Source organism: Dermacentor andersoni, chromosome 3, assembly GCF_023375885.2.
Source record: "Dermacentor andersoni chromosome 3, qqDerAnde1_hic_scaffold, whole genome shotgun sequence".
Lineage (NCBI taxonomy): Eukaryota > Metazoa > Arthropoda > Arachnida > Ixodida > Ixodidae > Dermacentor > Dermacentor andersoni.
In genome coordinates, this window is record NC_092816.1 from 3,670,871 (window position 1) to 3,691,160 (window position 20,290).

The following is a 20,290-nucleotide window of genomic DNA, read 5'->3' on the forward strand; positions in this document are numbered from 1 at the left end:
TAATATTTTCGCTTTTAACATTGGTGGAACCACTGGTGGAACTTGTCTCGTGAACACAGGAAGCGGATGTGACGCCTATCCACTAGTTACGCCCAGTACGGCGAGTTTGTGGAGGCCGGGCGAGAAATAAATCGGCTATCTCTCCCGAAGGTGGGTTTCTTTATGCATTTGGCTCACAGATTTGTTAACAGAGCGCGCTTGCAGGCGTTGTTAGCAGCAGCAAATTGCTACCAAACATTGTCAAGTTTCCTTTGCCGTTATTGACAAAGCTGACAAGATGGCGGTGTGCCGTAGAAGTGCGCTTCATAAGAGTTGTCCTATTAGGCCTAAAATTACCTGCTAGTTTGTCGAAAAGCTGCAAACTGCATAAACCCCGAAGATTCTGCCGTGCGTGAGGTCGATCCAGAATCCGAACAGACGTTGTGGGCAGCGGCGTTCTGGGGCTGTGTAGCCGTTCCGCCTCGGACAAATGCTGCCATTAAGCGTGACAGGAGGAGTGGATGATTGCGAGCTTTTCCCGTAGCGGATGCGACCTTATTCGCACCTCGTAGCAGGACACATGCTGGTGTTATTTCTTCGAGAGTGTCGCCCACTCTGTGCGGAGGTGTGCTGGCATACGTCCGCGGTTGACGTTTTCGTCTTTCGTTTGGAGCACTTGTTTGCTGCCGATGAGATTATTCATACTGTTGTGCGCGTAATTGGAGCGTTTGTTTCTCGCTTATTTCTTTTTTCTTTTTTTGCAGTGATTGCGACTTGAACCCCTCCTCCTCCTCCACCTTGGAAAGAGGCAACTTTCCAGGTTTGGACAACGCATTGACCGTTTGCCTTGTGGCACGCAGTATAAATTATTCGCTCCTGTTTCAGGGACAGTGGCGAAAAATGCAAACCATCAAGTGTGTTGTGGTAGGTGACGGTGCTGTTGGTAAAACATGTTTGCTGATTTCGTACACAACAAACAAGTTTCCATCAGAATACGTCCCAACGGTGAGTAACGCTTCCCCGTGGCTAGTCTGATTTTGGCTCAGTTGTGGCTATCAGATGAATGACACATGCGGCAGGTAAAAAGAAGCAGCGGTCGTGGTAACGGTCATGTACCATAGTTTGTGACTGACTGCATAAAGTGGCTTATAATTGACGTGTAAAAAGTTTACTGTTTTTAATGGAACCACGACGTACATCTCTAGTATGAGCAGTGCCCTTTGAAGTTAAGTAAGCTTGAGCAGCGCTCCTCTCTTAAAAAAAAATGGTAATGCTTCGCTAGGAAAAGCAATGTTATGGAGTGTCAGCTTTACTTTTCATAGGTCAAGGAGAATTTTCTGGTTTGCGGCACATTGAGAGAGCTTTGCGAAATTTAGTATGCAGTCATGTTACATTAGCCCCTTACAATGTTTTCTCTTTGTGAAAAAAGAAAAACGCACTAGAATAGCGGTTCACAAATGCCCAAACCTCCCCAGTTTTTTTCCCAAGCTGCATATCGCTGAGAAATTTTATAACCTAACCGATTTTAATTGTAATAAACCTGTGAAAAATATTGTAGCAGTTGTGAACAAATAACCTTAGTCACATAAATCAAAAAGGCAATTTAATTCTCTAATCTGCTGGCATGTATTGTTGCTCATCCAAGCCTCATGTGTATGTTTTTTATTGGAGTTGGTGAGAATAAAATAGTACATGTCTAGCTTGAACTGGTATCATTTTTCTATGTTTTTTGTAGCAGAGTAAACTATCCGTAGCCTCTCAGAGCCAGACTTGAGTGCCTGTATGTAAACACTCCAGTTTTAGCCTGATGCCATTGTGCGAGCCCTTCACCGATTGGTGACATCCACCTTTTTCAGGTGTTTGATAATTATGCGGTGACTGTAATGATTGGTGGCGAGCCATACACCCTAGGACTTTTTGACACAGCTGGCCAGGAGGATTATGACCGGCTACGGCCGCTCAGCTATCCACAAACAGATGTTTTTCTGGTCTGCTTCTCCGTCGTTTCACCTTCCTCTTTTGAAAACGTCAGAGAAAAGGTGAGTGGGCTTGTTTGTTGCAATCTGTGCACAACCACTAAACATGGGATTCTAGAGAGGGTGGAAAAAAGGCTCTACACTCAAGTCTAGCCAGGCTAGTGAGCACTCTTTATATTGTGTGCGGACCTTCTTTTTTTCATGCATGGGTCCTTTTCATAACAATGTCCACCACGTCTTGAAATTGTGGTGCCATTGAAAAGGACATGTCCCAAAATGATAGTATGGTTCTTGGCAAGTCTCCTTTTCAGTAGCGCTTTTTCCATCATGAACGTTTACCAACACACCCAACTGACAGCTATTGTAGATAGTATGGTTTTTTTTTTCCATCATGAACGTTTACCAACATGCCCAACTGACAGCTATTGTAGATAGTATGGCTTTTGTCCCTTGAATTTTGGAATCTTATCTGTAGACTGAAAGCATGCCTATTTGAAAAGACATGCACCACAGAAAGAATGTAGCATTAAAATACTGCATTTATAAGTAATCAAGAACACATTCTACAGAGTTAAAGGGCAATTGTTAGAGTTACCGGCCCACCAGAGGCATAAATGGAATAATGGACAGTTTTAGTAGAATAGTGGATTTGAAATGCACCTGCACAGAACACTAAATGGCCCATAGTGTTAAACATATGCACACGATTTTTCAGATTTGTTACTGGTTTTGCATAGTTCGGCAAAATAGTGTGGTGACATGGCGGGGATACCGTGCACTGCTTCAAATTGAATTTGGCATTGTTGTGTAGAATGAACCTTTTTCAATGGAAATGACTATGTAAAATGACTTTTGCTTAGTCTCGTGCCGCTTTGATGAGTATTATAGATAACTTTGCGGGCTTTTTGAGATTGCTTCTCATTTTGAATGCTTTGAGTCTGGGATGGCAGTGTCACCTATCGGCAAGTTTGAAAGCTAGGTATGACTGCTGGCATGGGCTGATTTGCTGATTGGCAGACATGAAAGAAAGTTGAAAGTTCTGCCATTTCTATTCTAGCTGTAGGGTTAGAGGCTTTCATACATTGGCGTTTCTTGATCAGATCTTTCGTCTCCTGCGATAGCTTACTGGTATCCTGTCTAACGGAGTCACCACCGACTTCTATTGCACACTCCTAAATGGTGCCCATAAGATTGTCGTTCGTTACTTCAACACTAAGGTCCTCTTCCTGAGTTAAAGCTGAATACCTGTTCTGTAGCTTGATCCGGAATTCCTCTAGTTTTCCTCTTACCGCTAACTCATTGATTGGCTTCTGATGTACCAGTTTCTTCCGTTCCCTCTTCAAGTCTAGGCTAATTCGACTTCTTACCATCCTATGGTCACTGCAGCGCACCTTGCCGAGCACGTCCACATCTTGTATGATGCCAGAGTTAGCGCAGAGTATGAGGTCTATTTCATTTCTAGTTTCGCGGTTCGGGCTCCTCCACGTCCACTTTCGGCTATCTCGTTTGCGGAAGAAGGTATTCATTATCCGCATATTATTCTGTTCCGCAAACTCTACTAATAACTCTCCCCTGCTATTCCTAGTGCCTATGCCATATTCCCCCACTGCCTTGTCTCCAGCCTGCTTCTTGCCTACCTTGGCATTGAAGTCGCCCATCAGCATAGTGTATTTTGTTTTGACTTTACCCATCGCCGATTCCCCGTCTTCATAAAAGCTTTAGACTTCCTGGTCATCATGACTGGATGTAGGGGCATAGACCTGTACTACCTTCAATTTGTACCGTATTTACACGATTGTAAGTTGACTCGAATGTAAGTCGACCCCCCCATATCGCGTGACCGAAAAAGAAAAGAAATAAGAGAACATACCAGAGGGCGCATTCGATAACGAAAATTTATTAGTAGCTGACATGGTCACTGGACTACTCGTCTTTACTAGTGCTGCCATCGTCATCGTTGCTGCGGTCCCACAGCGCGTCGTTGTCCAGCGAAATTTCAAATTTGGCAAACACCTTGCAGAACACCAGCCCACGCCAAATGCACCCATACGCAGCCGTCAGGGAGGCTTTTTTGACAGGTCCGGTTGGTGTAATTTCGCAGTCTTCTGCCGCCAGCCACTTGCACTCACGGCGGAGCAGAACCTTAAAATTAAGGTGAAGGTCTGGGCTTGTTTCATGACCATGTCGCACTTCACTGGCAGGGACCGATCACGCATTTCAGCGACGTACACCGCAAGCTTAGCCTACAGCTCCGGAAAGCGTCCGGACTTCGGCGCGTGGGAAATTTCTCACCTGCCGTCACAAGTAAAAATTTCGCTTCGCTGCAGTCGCCACTCTCGCACCACCCGTTTAGAAACATCGAAATTGCGGCCCGCTGCGTAGTGATTTGTTTCTTCGGCGTAAAGGATGGCAGCCCTCTTGAACGCTGCTGTGAATGGGTCCCGAGCAATTAGTGGGCCTTGAGCACTCATGACGACTGGGGAAGCAGAGAAGTAGCACATAGCCGGCAGTCAAGTGGAACGCGTCTAGCCAATACCAATGCCTTTAAACAGAGAAAGAGAAACCCGCAAGCGGTGTCTGCTCTTCCATGAACTACCGATACTCCCCGCAAGCGCCGCCGTTCTGAGGGTGCTGCCGCAAATGGGACGAGCGGCGCTTCCATCAGCTATCGACACCCCCCCATGAGTGTTGCATGCGCTGTAAAACTCTCAAAAATGTTGAAAAACCCTTCCGAAAAGCGAACAAACACGCGGGATAGCGAAAAGATATGGGTAGGGCCATAGAGCAAACATAAAATTGTAACTACATTGTAGCTCCCGTTGGTATCGCTTTCTTTGGCGGGGCCATGTTTTGGTTTCGATTGTAAGTCGACCCTCCAACTTCAGACTTTAAAATTTAAAAAAAGGGGTCGACTTACAATCGTGTAAATACGGTACCTCTTATTGAGTTTCACAACAAGGCCTGCCACCCTCTCGTTAATGCTATAGAATTCCTGTATGTTACCAGCTATATCCTTATTAATCAGGAAACAGACTCCTAGTTCTCGTCTCTCCGCTAAGCCCCGGTAGCACAGTACGTGCTCGCTTTTTAGCGCTATATATGTTTCTTTTGTCCTCCTAACCTCACTGAGCCCTACTACATCCAATTTACTACCCTCTAATTCCTCCAATGACACTGCTAGACTCGCCTCACTAGATAACGTTCTAACGTTAAAAGTTGCCAGGTTCTGATTCCAGATTCCAATGGCGGCCTGTGTAAGACAGCTGACATAAGGAACTACAATATGGATAGAATTGAACATGTTCTCAGGAACGGAGGAAGCCTAAAAGCAGTGAAGAAGAAACTAGGAATAGGCAAGAATCAGATATATGTGTTAAGAGACAAAGCTGGCAGTATCGTTACAATATGGATGAGATAGTTCAAGTGGCTGAGGAGTGCTATAGAGATTTATACAGTACCAGTAGCACTCACGACGATAATGCGAGAGAGGATAGTCAAGAGGAATTTGAAATCCCACAAGTAACGCCGGAAGAAGTAAAGAACGCCTTGGGAGCTATGCAAACGGGGAAGGCAGCTCGGGAGGATCAGGTAACAGCAGATTCGTTGAAGGATGGTGGGAACATTGTTCTAGAAAGACTGGCCACCCTATATACACAATGCCTCATGACCTCGAGCGTGCCGGAATCTTGGAAGAACGCTAACATAATCTTAATCCATAAGACAGCGAATGCCAATGACTTGAAAAATTATAGACTGATCAGCTTACTGTCCGTTGCCTACAAAGTATTTACTAAAGTTATCGCAAATAGAATCGGAAACGCCTTAGACTTCTGTCAACCAAAGGACCAGGCGGGATTCCGTAAAGGCTACCGTGTAATGCGGAATATAGGTCGAGGCGGAATATAGGTCGATCCGCTTACATTGAAGCAAAGAAGTCGAACATAAAAATTATAAGGCACAAAACTTCGTTTTATTTAGTGGTGCCGCCAGACTCGTCACCTGCTCATTCGTTTGAGCTGTCTGAACTCTCGTCCGAAGATGACTGCTTTTCACTGGCTGCGTCCCACAACATGTCATCCTCCGTGCCGTCCAAGGAGTTGCTAATGCAACACTTCTTGAATGCCCGCACCACCATATCGTCGGGCAGCGAGCGCCAAGCCTGCGACACCCATGTGGCCACAGTGGCGAGAGGCAGCCTGCGCAGCCGGCCGGTTGGGGTCGTCTGGTTGTCACCGGCCATCCACTGATTATATTGTTCACGGACGCGGTCTTTAAAGGGCTTGTTGAGCACGTCGTCCAGTGGCTGAAGTGTTGACGTCATGCCTCCCGGAATGACGGCGAGTTCCGTCCTCCCGTCGCGGAGTGCCTGCTTCACACCTGCGGTCAAGTGCCCGCGAAAGGCATCCAAGACGAGCATGCTCGGACACCGCAGGAGTGCCCCGGGTCGCCGATTCCAGACCGTCTTAATCCAATTGACCATGAGGGCCTTGTCCATATAGCCCTTTTCATTCACGCGAACGACATCCCGCGGGAAAGCCTCTTTCGGCAGTGTCTTCCTCTTGAATATTATATATTTCTGCCGTCTGCAGTACACGCAAGCATCACCGTGAAGCGCGAATGCTCATTCCCCGTAGAAAGAAGCTTGACTTCTTTTGCGCCGCGTTCGCACACTGTGGTGGGCGACGGCATGTCGAACCACACCGGCGTTTCATCCGCGTTGCCGATCTGTCCCAACATGTAGCCATGCTGCTACCGGAGACGGATAACATAGCGCTGGAATTCGACCAGCTTGTCCTCGTATGCCTCGGGCAGCTTCTGGCAGATTGATGTGCGCCGTCGAAGTGCGAATCCTTTGCGTCGCATGAAGCGACGAACCCAATAAATGGAGCCCTTGAATTGTTTCTTGGGCAGTCCAGATTCTCGGGCGATCTCAATAGCTTTGATGCGGATGAGTTCTGCTGTCACTGGCAAAGATCTGGCACGATGCTCGCGGACGAAATCTGCCACCGTCTTCGAGCTCCGGGTGCACCGCGCCATAGAATAAAGAACCGCGCGGCGCCCGCGAGTTGGGCCGCGTCGGTCACCAAGGAGGCGATAACGATGCGGATGCCGAAAGGTCTGCGCTCCTACATGTTGCCAGACGACTATTCATGTTGTGTCAAGGGCCCGTATATAAGTCGACGGGTGAACTTTTAGTAATATTTTTTTGGAAAAAACCTTGACCTATATTCCGCAATATACGGTACTCAACAATAGACCATATTCACACTATCAATCAGGTGATAGAGAAATGTGCGGATTATAACCAACCCTTATATATAGCTTTCATTGATTACGAAAAAGCGTTTGATTCAGTCGAAACCTCAGCAGTCATGGATGCATTACGGAATCGGGGTGTGATGAGCCGTATGTAAAAATACTGAAAGATATCTATAGCGGCTCCACAGCCACCGCAGTCCTCCATAAAGAAAGCAGCAAAATCCCAATAAAGAAAGGCGTCAGACAGGGAGATATGATCTCTGCAATGCTATTCGCAGCGTGTTTACAGGAGGTATTCAGAGACTTGGAGTGGGAAGAATTGGGGATAAAAGTTGATGGAGAATACCTTAGCACCTTGCGATTTGCTGATATTGCCTTGCTTAGTACCTCAGGAGACCAATTGCAATGCATGCTCACTGACCTGGAGAGGCAAAGCCGAAGGGTGGGTCTCAAAATTAATCTGCAGAAAACTAAAGTAGTGTTTAACAGTCTCGGAAGAGAATAGCAGTTTACGATAGGTAGCGAGGCACTGGAAGTGGTAAGGGAATGCATCTACTTAGGGCAGGTAGTGACCACGGATCCGGATCATGAGACTGAAATAACCAGAAGAATAAGAATGGGCTGGGGTGCATTTGGCAGGCATTCTGAAATCATGAACAGCAGGTTGCCACTATCCCTCAAGAGAAAAGTGTATAACAGCTGTTTCTTACCAGTACTCACGTATGGGGCAGAAACCTGGAGGCTGTCGAAAAGGGTTCTGCTTAAATTGAGGACGACGCAATGAGTTATGGAAAGAAGAATGATGGGTGTAACGTTAAGGGATAAGAAAAGAGCAGATTGGGTGAGGGAACAAACACGGGTTAATGACATCTTAGTTGAAATCAAGAAAAAGAAATGGGCATGGGCAGGACATGTAATGAGAAGGGAAGATAACCGATGGTCATTAACCCTTTCGCTGTCACTGACGTACCGGTACGTCATCGCGCTTCCCCCCCACAGTGTCACTGACGTACCGGTACGTTCTCTATCGCGCATTCAAAATTTCGTGCCTGAGCGCAAAGCTGGCGCTCCCGGACTTGGCCACGCCATCTGTTGACTCTTCCTACAAGTTCGTATTTTCGCCCCGGCCTGTGTTAGTAGACGTATTGAAGAGTACGGTGCGACTGCCACGCCCCCCTCTCTTTTTGCCGAGTGGTGCGGTGGCTCCGCGTTCGCTGGATCATGCGTCGCGCGCGTGTGGTTATGGGTTCAAGGGTTGTTCTGCCATCTCCGCCGGTTTGAAGGTTTTTATTTTCTTCTGTTGGTGTGTCTGCTACGGCGCGTCAAGTTCAGGCGCACGCGCCGCCGTTGCCTCTCCGAAAAGAGTGACTCGATTGCTGCTTTCGCTCTCTCGCCGCACCCTCGCTTCCGACTTGCAGCAGTAAACGTAAAGCCCTTCGAACTTTGTTTTAGCCTTTTTCCATCTCCCTCTTCTTGATCACACAACGTCCCATTTATCTCCGTTGCGCGGGCGACTGAAAGCGCATCCTCCCTGCGCGCGGTTACTTTCGGATAGCTGAGCAGCTTGAGACCTTCGTCTGTTCATTGGAGCGGTGGCTCTTACGATTCAGAATACGAGCCGAGCTCGGATTTGGACTCGGACAGCGTCTAACGCGACGAAGAGATGAGTTCCGCATCGTCAGATTCGGATGTTGAACGGATGTTCTAGTCAGGCTGATGATGATGATGATGATGTTTACTAATAACAGCTGCAGAACATTAAAATGTGCATATTGCATTGACTATGTTATTCGTATACCAATCATAATCAAAAATAAATTGCTATGTTCATTCCCTGTTATGCTCGCTCCCTGAAACCAAGCCAACACTGGGGGTGCGTCACGGCCAGAAAGGTCCGACAGCGAAAGGGTTAAGGGTTACGGACTGGATTCCAAGGGAAGGGAAGCGTAGCAGGGGGCGGCAGAAAGTTAGGTGGGCAGATGACATTAAGAAGTTTGCAGGGGCAACATGGCCACAATTAGTACATGACTGGGGTAGTTAGAGAAGTATGGGAGGGGTCTTTGCCCTGCAGTGGGCGTAACCAGGCTGATTGATGATGATGATGATGATGAGGCATGAAAAGTATATACAGTCGTCTCCCCTTAATACGAAGTTCACGGGGACCGCAAAAAACTTCGAATTAAATGAACTTCCAATTAAGCACAAAACACAAAAACAGCACTTTATTTGTGGCTAAATCGAGTATTTTCTCTAAGAAAAATAGTCGGTCATCTTGCTCTGCTTCTGCTTGCCGAATCGCGCTGCTGAAAGCAAGTTCTGCAGGCTGTAGATGTGGCGGAACGCTTCTTCCACGTTACCTTTAGCGGCAAAGAAGCGCTCCGCGAGAGCAAGGCCCACAGCTACAAACGGCAGCCTTAGGTTGCGGCTCGCCTTCAACGTCATCGTCGCTTTCCTGGGTCGCTTCCTGGGGCCGAATAATCTCTACAATTTCGCTATCCGTCAGCGCACCGCATGTTTCGACCGCCTTGTCTACGGCGACGTAATCTTCAAAATTGACGTCCCCGAGAGCATCACCAAAATCATTGCTGTCAAGCTCGCTTGTGGACGCTTCCTCCGCTGAAATTTCAGAGGCATCCTCTGAAGAAGCTGCCAGAAAACCGCAAGCCCTGAAGCAGTTTGCGATTTTTTCTTGCTTCACACGATCCCATGCTCGCGCTAACATGTGGATGGCACTGAGCAGGCTCACCTCGTATTTTGCGGAGTTATCCATACACAAAATCATGCGCTCGAGGAGGTGCCGCCTGTACAGGACTTTAACATTCTTGGTGATGCCTTGGTCCATTGGCTGCAAAACAGCCGTTGTGTTTGCAGGCAAAAATGCGAGGCGTATTGCACTCAAGGCTGGCACATTCACGTGAGCATTGCAGTGATCGACAAGGAATAATACCTTGCGGTTTGAAGAAGCAAACTTGCGGTCCAATTTGCTTATCCAGCTCTTCAAGATTTCGGCCGTCATCCACGCTTTTTTGTTGGCCTCATAGTCCACAGGCAGCGTCTTCACGCCTTTAAAACATCTCTGCTTCGCGGCTTTCCCGATCACAAGTAAGCGACATCGTTCCGTACCAGTTATGTTTGCCACGATCAGCACCGACACTCTCTCCTTGCTGCGTTTGGCCCCAGCACAGTCGTCGTCCTTGAATGTCAGGGTCTTCTCTGGTAGAAGCCGATAGAAGGGTGCAGTCTCATTTGCATTGAAGATGTCTTCCGGTCTGTATTCGGCGAGATATTCACGCAGCTTTCCGTCCTTCCATGTGGCGCATGTTTCCTGGTTAACGGACGCCTTTTCACCACACACGCTCTTGAATACCAGGTCATGGCGATCTTTAAAGCGCATCAGCCATCCATCTGACGAAACGAAGTCATCGATCCCCAACATTGCTGCAAGCGTTTGGGCTTTCATCGCAACGATGTCTCCGCTGAGAGGAAGTTTGTTGCTCCTGGCCTCCCTAATCCAAACCAGCAGAGCCTTCTCCAACTCTGGGTAAGCGCCGGTGCGCATTCGCTTCCGAGAAGTCTTGAACCTGTCGTTCTCAAATGCATCCATTATTGTGCGCTTGTTCTTGATGTAGTTTAAAGGCGTGTTCGGCTTGATCCCGTACTTCCGCGCTATGTCTTTTTTGGCGGCACCTCCCTTCTCAACTTCCTTCAAAACCTCGACTTTCATTGCCAGGTCGAGCGTGCGATAAGAGCCACGGTTTGCCATGGCTATAAACTGTGCGACTGGGTACAGTCAATTCCGAAGCGTAGGATCACCCGTGGAACAACCTAGCCAACGAGCTACCTGCACAAAGGCGCTCGACCAACACACGCCTTTACATACGCTGCGCACGCTGCAAGACTAATCTCGCACAATCTCGCCACTGCCAGTATGCATCGCTGCGTGCACCTATGGCACCCGCGTGGCCTCCGCGATCAGCTCCGGCCATGCGCGGCAGCTGCGCGTGGGCTCCGAGCCCCTTCGCCTCCCGCCGTAGTTGATCGCCGAGGCCACGGCAGCCGTAGCAATGAATAATCGCGCCGCTCCAAGAAGAATGGCGTTGCGGGCGGCTGCGGTGGCGATGACACCAGCACGGAGCTGTTGCAGCACTTGAAAAATTGCACATTCTACCAAAGAATGACGGTCACCTCGAGGATCCTGGCTGAAAATAACTTCCAAGTAAACAATATTACTGGATGAGGACTTCGAATTATCGAGCGATTTCTTCCATAATTAAACAATATTACTGGATGAGGGCTTCGAATTATCGAGCGATTTCTTCCATAGGATTACATGCAAAGCTGACGGGACCAGCACTTCACTTCTAATTAACCGAAAATTCCAATTAAGCGGCTTCGAATTATCGGGAGTCGACTGTAGGAGGCTGTGGCTAGCGACATAAAAGGCTATGGCTCGCAACACAACATGTATGCTCTCCTGGGTGTCATTGTGCTGCTGCTTGCACATTTTGCATGCACACGCAAAGCTTGGCAAATACGAGATAAAATCACTTATGTGCACCACGTATGTGAAATTTAAAGCTTTTGAATAGCGCTCCGAGGATGGGAACGCTATCATGCTATACTAAAACTAACTCTCCAAAAAAGTTTGTTTGCAGAACAGTAATGCTATTTCCCTTAACCCTGTGAGGCTAAATTTTTTTTTGCCACTTAAGACCCCCGCTTTGTTGATTTTTTTTATTGCAGATATAAAATCTTCAGAGTGACCTATCTAAAAAAAAACTTACTGCAGTTTTTTTTGATGTGGCCATAAAGTGACAAATATTTTCCGTAGGTAAACATACATTGATTATTCATGAATACAGATGGGCTTGCATAAATACTTATACTAAAAAGAAAATAGTACATACACTGGAATAAATATATTTAAATTTGGCACTTTGGCAGTTGTCCTCATCAAAGGAACCGTTGGTCGACTCGCAGACGAGCAACTGATACGCACATCCACAGTGTAATCGAACTGTGTATGTGAGCACACCCAAGAAAACTCTGATGGTTGTGTGCCCATCAGAAAAACAAATGAGGCAAACTTGCAGAAATCCTTCATCCCATCGTCAACAAGGGGCAATCAGTTTTCGCGAGTCTCAAGTAAAGAAATGGAGGCATCGCAGCATCATTCGTATATGCTGGCATCATTTGTAATGCCAGCACCCGCCTATGAACAGAATGTAATCGCACCCCTGGGAGCAATAAACGATTGAGCATTTAGTGGTGACCTTTGGTGAAATAAACCTGATAAACATAAGGTGTTGTGAGCATTGCAAACGGAAACAGCCCGCAAGACAAAGCCAAAACTAACCGTCACTCGTCCGCACATGCTCGAAGGCGTGAGTGTTTGCTGAAACGCCGGCGTAAACAAGCAGTGGAATTATAGCCAAGGGACTATGGAGCGAAAATTCTTTTTTCTTGTATTCGCACAGGGTGGCAGCACTTGATGGGCAACAGAAAGTTGAAAAATTGGTGCATGTTTCAAACATAGCGACGGTGTTGTAAATATATGGCATCAACCATGTGGGACTCTTTTGTGGCACCGTATATTTGTCTTTGACCCTTAAAGGGCTTAAGGAAAGATGCTCCTTGGAAACCCTTTTTCGTTAATAAGGATAGCTGGATGAAACTTTCACGCATAATATTGACACATGTACTTATGTATCCTTTTCTTGGGGACTGCATTTAACCCACCGACAACTTACAGTTATCGCTCAGCGCAGGACGTGCCTGCATGTATCAGAAGTTTCCCGAATGTTATCGATGATTCTATCTGTTGTCTCTTGTCACTGAAGCTCGTTTAATCTGATTGCATGTGCGACAGGAATCGTGTAGTACTTTCTGGAAGACACGCCGGCACCGGTGATTACTCTGGAACTTTCACTGACTCATGTATAAAAGCAGACGTGCTTGACCGGTAGATCAGATTTCGCGAATCGCCAACTGTATTCACTGCTATTGAGCTTGGAGTGTAAAGCAAGTTGACGGTGAAAAACACAGCAGCAAAACTGTGAATAAACTCGCACGCTCTGCCGCACCAGTGGAAGCTGGATGGTAGGGCGGTACAAGCATGCAACGTATCCCATTCAATGTCAGGAATCCAAGTATTGCTCTCACTTGCAAAGGCGGGTCCATTATCGGACATGATGAGATCTGGCAGTCCATGCTGTGCAAATTCTGTCTGCAATGCTGTGATGACAGCATTCGCTGAAGTTGATACCACTGGAGACTTCGACCCGTTTTGTATTCAGGTCAACAATGATGAGAAATTCATGTCCCAAAAATTGGCCCCCAATGTCGACGTGAAGCCTTGACAAGGCCCCTGTGGAAATGGTCTGGGTGTGTGCTGAATGCATTGAGGTGAACACTGGTAAGCTTGGCATGTAGCACAACCCTTAATGTTCTTAGCGATGTCACCATCAATTCCCGGCCACCAGACATGGAAAATTCCATGGAAATTCCGGACATGGAAAGTCCGGAAAATTGGACGGCGGGGGGTTCGAGCGCCCGAAACTTCAGATGTCCTTATACATTGATTCTGTGGGGCTCGTGGCGGTGCCGCGAAGATGTCCGAAATATCAGGCATGTCCGAAAATTTGGGCGTCCGAAAATTCAGTCGTTGACTGTGTGTGTATATATATATATATATATATATATATATATATTGTAAGCATTTATGCGGGCTTCATCTTCATCTGTACAAAGTCATTATCAATCATCGGCTCGTGTTCGTCTTTGCATCGACGCCATTTTTCATTCTTGGAAAAAAGCGTCGTCTCGACCCTGGTATTTCAAGTGGTGGAGGTGCTTTAAGATCCCTTCGACCTCAATCCACTTCAAGATCTCTCCTGGAGCTACGTTGGTAACCGATACACGCCATGCACTTTAAGCATTAAATTACCAAAGTTAAGTCTGGCTTTGCAAAGCTCCAGTCATCAGAATATGTAACACAAGCAAAAGGAAACAATGGGACGCTGCTTGCGCCAAGAGGCCGCCATGTCGCAAGACCAGACCGCAGCGTCCACGATCTCGGTTCAAGTGCCAGCCACCCCAACTCCCGCCCTGCCAACAACCGGTATCGTGATCCTGAAATCTTCTCTGGCTTGCCTGGTGAGGACGTTGAAGACTGGCTCGACAACTACGATCGTGTCAGTGAATACAACAACTGGAACGAGACATCGAGGTTAAACAACGTACCATTTTGCGTCTCTCAAGTAGCCAAGACATGGTTCCTGAATCACGAGAGGGACTTGCACGATTGGTCGTGTTTCAGGGAGCTGCTACGGCGGATTTTTGGCACACCCACGGTTCGTTCGGAAGTTGCAAAAAAGAAGCTGTCTGAGTGCGTCCAGCACTATGGTGAGTCATATACCTCGTACATTGAGGACATCCTCGCGCTTTGCCGCCGTGTCGACAGTGCCATGCCAGAAACTGACCGCGTGCGACACCTTCTCGAGGGTATAGGATCTACTACCTTTAACGCACTGGCCGCCCAAAACCTGTCGACGGTGTCGGACGTCGTCTCGGTCTGTCAGTGCCTCGACGCCGTGCAATCAATCCGCTTGCAACCGGACTTTTCTGACAACCCCCTGGCAAACAGTATTGAGCTCCGGTCTATCATATGAGCCATAATTCGCGAGGAATTGCAAGCGCATGGCTCACCCCCTTACGCGGGTTAAATTTCCCATGAAAAGAAACATTTTATTTTTTCATCCCGCATTCGCTCCAGGATGACAAGCAGGCGGCTGCCGCTGTCAGTGCGGGACACCAAAACAAAAATGGCGGCCGGCAGAGCAAGCCGAATGCGCCGAACGCAATTATTTTTCTTCTTGTGAGTACATTATGCGCATTGAAACAGATTCTTCCGTTTCAGTAATGAACAATATCAGTAATATCGGCAAGTTTGCGACAATAATGTAGCCATGTCCACTTTAAGGGGACAGAAACAGAGATGGCCACACTTAGCTGCCAGTGACATAGACACAAAGGGCGCGTATGCTGCAGAAACTGCGGCATTTGTCTTCACTGCTATCCTAATACGGCACGTTTCCGCTAAGAGTGGGCGAATATCTTAGCTGCGTTGCAAGCATCGGCGTATGAATAGGGTACACTTCTAACGTATCAGTGTAAACTGGGCCACTATCATGGCCGCTCATGATTTGTTGCGTGCCCACGAGTGTAGAACCTAAACCACTATGAAGCCTACTTATAATAAAGCCGAGGCAAGTTTGGTTGTAGCTTTTTTTTTCATGGAAGTGCGGAAAGTGGTGAAAGGAATGAAATGGGGCATCTGCTTAAGAATGTTGGGTGCGTGCAGACCATTTGGCATGTCTTCAAGAGTCATTCGTGTAGCATTTGACAGATGGTAAGCACGATCATCATTAGCTAGACTTGGCAAACGACATATCGCTGCGACAAGTTCAGGGTGCGATCATTACACGGGAAAGAAAAAAAAAATTGAATTTTGACCACAAGATTTAGGGATGCGATCATTACGCGAGTGCGATCATTATGCGAGTAAGTACGGTAATTGCAGCATCGTGATGAACTCTGCATGTCTTTGCAGTCGACACTCCCAAGCTGATAGAGCAAACACAGAAAATGGGAAAACGGACGGTGCACTAACCTAAGTCGAAGGAAGCATGGACTAAGCACATGTACTAAAGCCAGGGTGTCTACCAACCTGGAGAACCGGGAAAACCGGGAATTCTCAGGGATTTTGAGTAGTCTGGAAAAATTCAGGGAATTTGTGCTTCTATCAGGGAAAATTAGCTGTAATTTTGTTGAAAGCGAACGAACGTTGTGGTATTGCTAGCTCGAGTAACAGACAGCAATCGTAACGAATCGTCTTTGACGGCCTTTCATCGGCTGGAGGAGTTGCCAATGCACAGTCAGCGACCGACTTTCGGAATTCCCGATAATTGATGCGGTTTTGCGGCACCACTGTGTACCCCATAGAATCACTGTATCAGAACGTCTGAAATTTCGCACGCAAGAACCCTTCGCCGTCCGATTTTCCGGACTTTTTTCCGTGACCGCAGGTCCGAAACGGCATTAATCGAAGCCACCACCGCTGCATTTTTGAGTACCTCGCCACCTCGAACCGGCACTCTCGCACGCAGATCTGCTGGAAGCCATAGCCACCACTGCGGCAACGCTAGATCTAACTGCTTAGACGTTCGCTATTAAGCTTCTTGCCGTTGGGCGCCTTGTTTTTCTTAAGTGAATTCGCCTCTGTCAGCAAATGCATCGACTCCGCCTTTGTGGTCCTCGCGATTGGCTTCAAAGGTCAGAAAGCACTGCGCGCTGCATAACGCCAGTTCTCGAAAGTCAGCTTCCCCCTTTACAGAAACTTACTTGGTGAAGCATACGCAAAAGTATTGCGGTGAAGCATAACAAGCGTGAGAAGGGGCAATTGCCACGGGACACAGTATGTATTTCTTAATTATACACACGTGCACTCAGTATCTCCTGTCATAGTACGAGCACCAATATGCCTAATAAGTGTACCGACAGGCCTTCAGAGCGTTTTTGAATGTGCCTGTGGCGGTTTGAGCCCTTAAGGGCAGTAAATGACATGCATTTATTTTTTCCAACTGGCCGATTTTTCGGACATTTTCACGGCCCCTAGAGAGTTTGAAAAATCGGACGTAGACTGTGCAACTGACCAAGAAGATGCTTCAAATGGTTTGTTGGGCGAACAAGTGGCAGGAGGAGGACAAGAACAGAAGGCACCTACGCGTTGAGGAATGAACAGGAAAGGAAGCATGCTGCCGCCGTTTTGAAGGAGCTTGAGCTCAAAAAACAAAGTGTTGGCTGATGCCGAGATGCAGGTGTCCTCATCCAAACCAAAATAAACTCTTTAAAGCAGTGAAACACAACACTGAGGCGTCGTGCGCGGGCTGAAAGTATGTCAAGACAGTTGAAGTTGACTTACAAGCTGTTGAGAAAGAATCTCAATTGTGACAAAGTTTGGGCCTCATACCACTGAGCTTGCTATGCATTGGTAGAAATAGCTCATATTCGAAAATATTTGCTTCTGTATGCACTCCTTTTAATTCGTATCTGAGAATGTCGGACTCGATTTGCAATTTTTTTAGAAGACATTTTATTTGCTGTGCATTTTACTAACCACTCCCTTCTATTCTCTTTTTGAATAACATAAACACTACTCCTTAGTATTCAAATTTGATTAAGTCGTTTTTAAAATGTTTTTTCATATGCTTATAGAGAGTGACAGCACCTGGTGATATGGTTTCGGCCCGTCTTGACATAAAACAGTTCTGCATCACTTAAGGAATTTTGCAAAGGGACTCGGGGAAAACCTGGAATACTCTGGGACTTTGGAAATGCCGACTTGGTAGACACCCTGAATATATTGACTTAAATAATTTGATCTGCTTAATTTGTGTGCATTTGTTTTGCTTACAATATCGCGAAGCGTGAGCACTCATGTATTTGAGTAGAATGACATTTGTATCGTGGTTGTATAAAATGCCTTTGTTGCAAGGACATTACCACTTTTTTAGCACATTGCTCACTTTGTTTTTGCCTGGCACTACAGTGGCATGGTGATGACACCTTTTTGACTGGCACCAAAAACAATGTAGTGCTGTTGTATGTAAGAAAAATGCTGATTATGATTTGTGCTGAAAGCTATGTTAAATTGTCCCATGAATTGATAAAAGCCATCTCGCTGTGGGTTCATGAACTAGGCGTGGTTCTGTATGCCAATGACTGTAGTGTGCAGTGAGCTTCTTGTCCGGGAATGCAAGATTTTCCTCTAGGTCATGTGCAAGTCTCTAAATGTGTCCAGAACTTGAATACTGTTCAGTCACTGGAGTCTGGTATTTATTTATTCCAATGAGCATAATTAATTGAATAAGGCATTGCCTCCAGTTTTGTTTGTTATGGTACACAAAAACCATTCCCACAAAGCATCTTGTTTCTGGGTAGATTAGTAGCGCAAGTGACACCTAATTGCCACATACAAGGTTGCCGAGTGACACTTCTGTGCAAATGTTACTTTTCAGGGTGTCTACCAACCGGGAAAACCGGGAATTATCAGGGATTTTGAGTTGTCTGAAAAAACTCGGGGAAAACTCAGGGAACGTGTGCCTCTATCAGGGAAAATTAGCTGTAATTTTGTTGACATGGTCGAAAGTTGCGATAATGCTGACTAGAGTAACAGACAGGAATCGTAATGAATCGTCTCTGGCACCCAGTCATCGGATGGAGGAGTTGCCAGTGTACAGTCAACGACCGACTTTCCGGATTCCTGGTAATTTGGATGGCTTCGCGGCACCGCCACGTACCCCATAGATCAACGTATCAGAAAGTTTGAAATTTCGGATACGAGAGCTTTTCGCCGTAAGATTTTACGGACATTTTGCCGTGACTGCAGGTCCGCAACGCTATTAATCAAAGCCACCACCGCTGCCATTTTGATTACCTCGCCGTCTTACCCGCCGTGGTTGCTCAGTGGCTATGGTGTTGGGCTGCTGAGCACGAGGTCGCGGGATCGAATCCCGGCCACGGCGGCCGCATTTCGATGGGGGCAAAATTCGAAAACACCCGTGTACTTAGATTTAGGTGCACGTTAAAGAACCCCAGGTGGTCGAAATTTCCGGAGTCCCCCACTACGGCGTGCCTCATAATCAGAAAGTGGTTTTGGCACGTAAAACCTCATATTTTAATTTTAATTAATTAACCTCGCCGTCTTGAACCGGTGCTTCCGCACGCAGATCTGCTGGCCGCCGTAGCCACCACTGCGGCAACACTAGACGTAGCTGCTTCGACGTGCTTTATTAAGCTTCTTGCCATTGGAGGCCATATGCTTCATTGAAAGAATATGCTGTTGTCAGCAATGGCACGGACTCCACCTTTGTGGTCTAGAAGCTTGGAAAGCACGGTTCGTTGCATAATTCCGGTTCCTGAGAGTCAGCTTCGCCTCTGTACAGGAGTGTTACTTGTTTAAGCATACGCAAAATTATTGCAGTAAAGCATAACAAGCGTGGGAAGGGGCTATTGCCACGGGACACAGTATGTATTCCTTAATTATACACGCGTTCGCCCGGTATTTCCTGTCACAGTACGAGCACCGATATGCCTAATACGTGTACTGACAGGCCTTCAGAGTGTTTTTGAATGTGCCTGGGGCGGTTTGAGCTCTTAAGGGCAGTAAATGACATGCGTTAATTTTTTGAATGCCGATTTTTCGGACGTTTTCGTGGCCCCTAGGGAGTTCAAAAATCGGATGTGGACTGTGCAACTGACCAAGAAGTTGCTTCAAATTGCCCGTGGGCAACCGAGTGGCGGAAGGAGGACAAGAACAGAAAGGACCTACGCATTGAGGAAAGAATGGGAAAAGAAGTGTGCTGCTGCTGTTTTAAAGGAGCTTGAGCTCAAAAAACACAGTGTTGGCTAATGCCGAGATGCAGGTGTCCCTCATCCAAACCAAAATAAACTCTTTAAAGCAGTGAAACATAACCCTGAGGCGTCAGGTGTGGGCTGATAGTATGTCAGGACAGTTGAGGTTGACTTACGAGCTGTTGAGAGAGAATCTCAATTGTGACAAAGTTCAGGCCTCATACCACAGAGCTTGTGATCAGTTGATAGAAATAGCTTATATTCAAAAATATTTGCTTCTATATGCATCTCCTTTTTATTCGTATTTGAGGATGTCCAACTCAATTTGCACATTTTTTCGAAGACATTTTATTTGCTGTGCATTGAACTAACCCCTCCCTTCTATTGCCTTTTTGAATAACCTAAACACTACTTCTTAATATTCAGATTGAATTAAGTCGTTCTTATTTAATTTTTTTCATATGCTTAGTAGAGAGTGACAGCATCGGGCGATATGGATTCAGCACATTTTGACATAAAACATAGTTCTGCATCACTCAAGGAATTTTGCAACGGCACTCAGAGAAAACCTAGAAAACTCGGCGAATTTGGATGGAAATGTCAACTTGGTAGACACCCTGCTTTTTTTTCACCGTGTAATCCATTCTGGAGTAACTTAGCGA

General features: G+C 46.7%; 2 protein-coding genes across 3 annotated transcripts in view; one reads left to right on the forward strand and one right to left on the reverse strand.

The window, feature by feature from the left end:
* Positions 1-46: 46 nt before the first annotated feature.
* Cdc42 (Cell division cycle 42) overlaps positions 47-20,290 on the forward strand; it is a 33,231-nt gene continuing 12,987 nt past the window's right edge. Inside the window, exons 1-4 of one of the 2 annotated variants that reach the window (XM_050169417.3) lie at positions 47-150; positions 744-799; positions 865-984; positions 1,836-2,018. In XM_050169417.3, the coding sequence (XP_050025374.1) occupies positions 880-984; positions 1,836-2,018 (288 nt within the window). In that variant the 5' untranslated portion in view covers positions 47-150; positions 744-799; positions 865-879. Of the gene's footprint in view, positions 151-234; positions 605-743; positions 800-864; positions 985-1,835; positions 2,019-20,290 lie in introns of those variants that run through there. The other variant, XM_050169418.3, reaches the window with a different exon arrangement.
* LOC140216681 (tigger transposable element-derived protein 4-like) lies at positions 9,073-11,230 on the reverse strand. Its single transcript, XM_072287047.1, has one exon. It carries the CDS (start codon positions 10,975-10,977, stop codon positions 9,574-9,576), a length of 1,404 nt encoding a protein of 467 aa, XP_072143148.1. The 5' UTR covers positions 10,978-11,230; the 3' UTR covers positions 9,073-9,573.

Coding starts and splice junctions, on each gene's coding strand:
- LOC140216681 (XM_072287047.1), bottom strand. CDS start 10,977: ATGGCAAACCGTGGCTCTTATCGCACGCTCGACCTGGCAATGAAAGTC.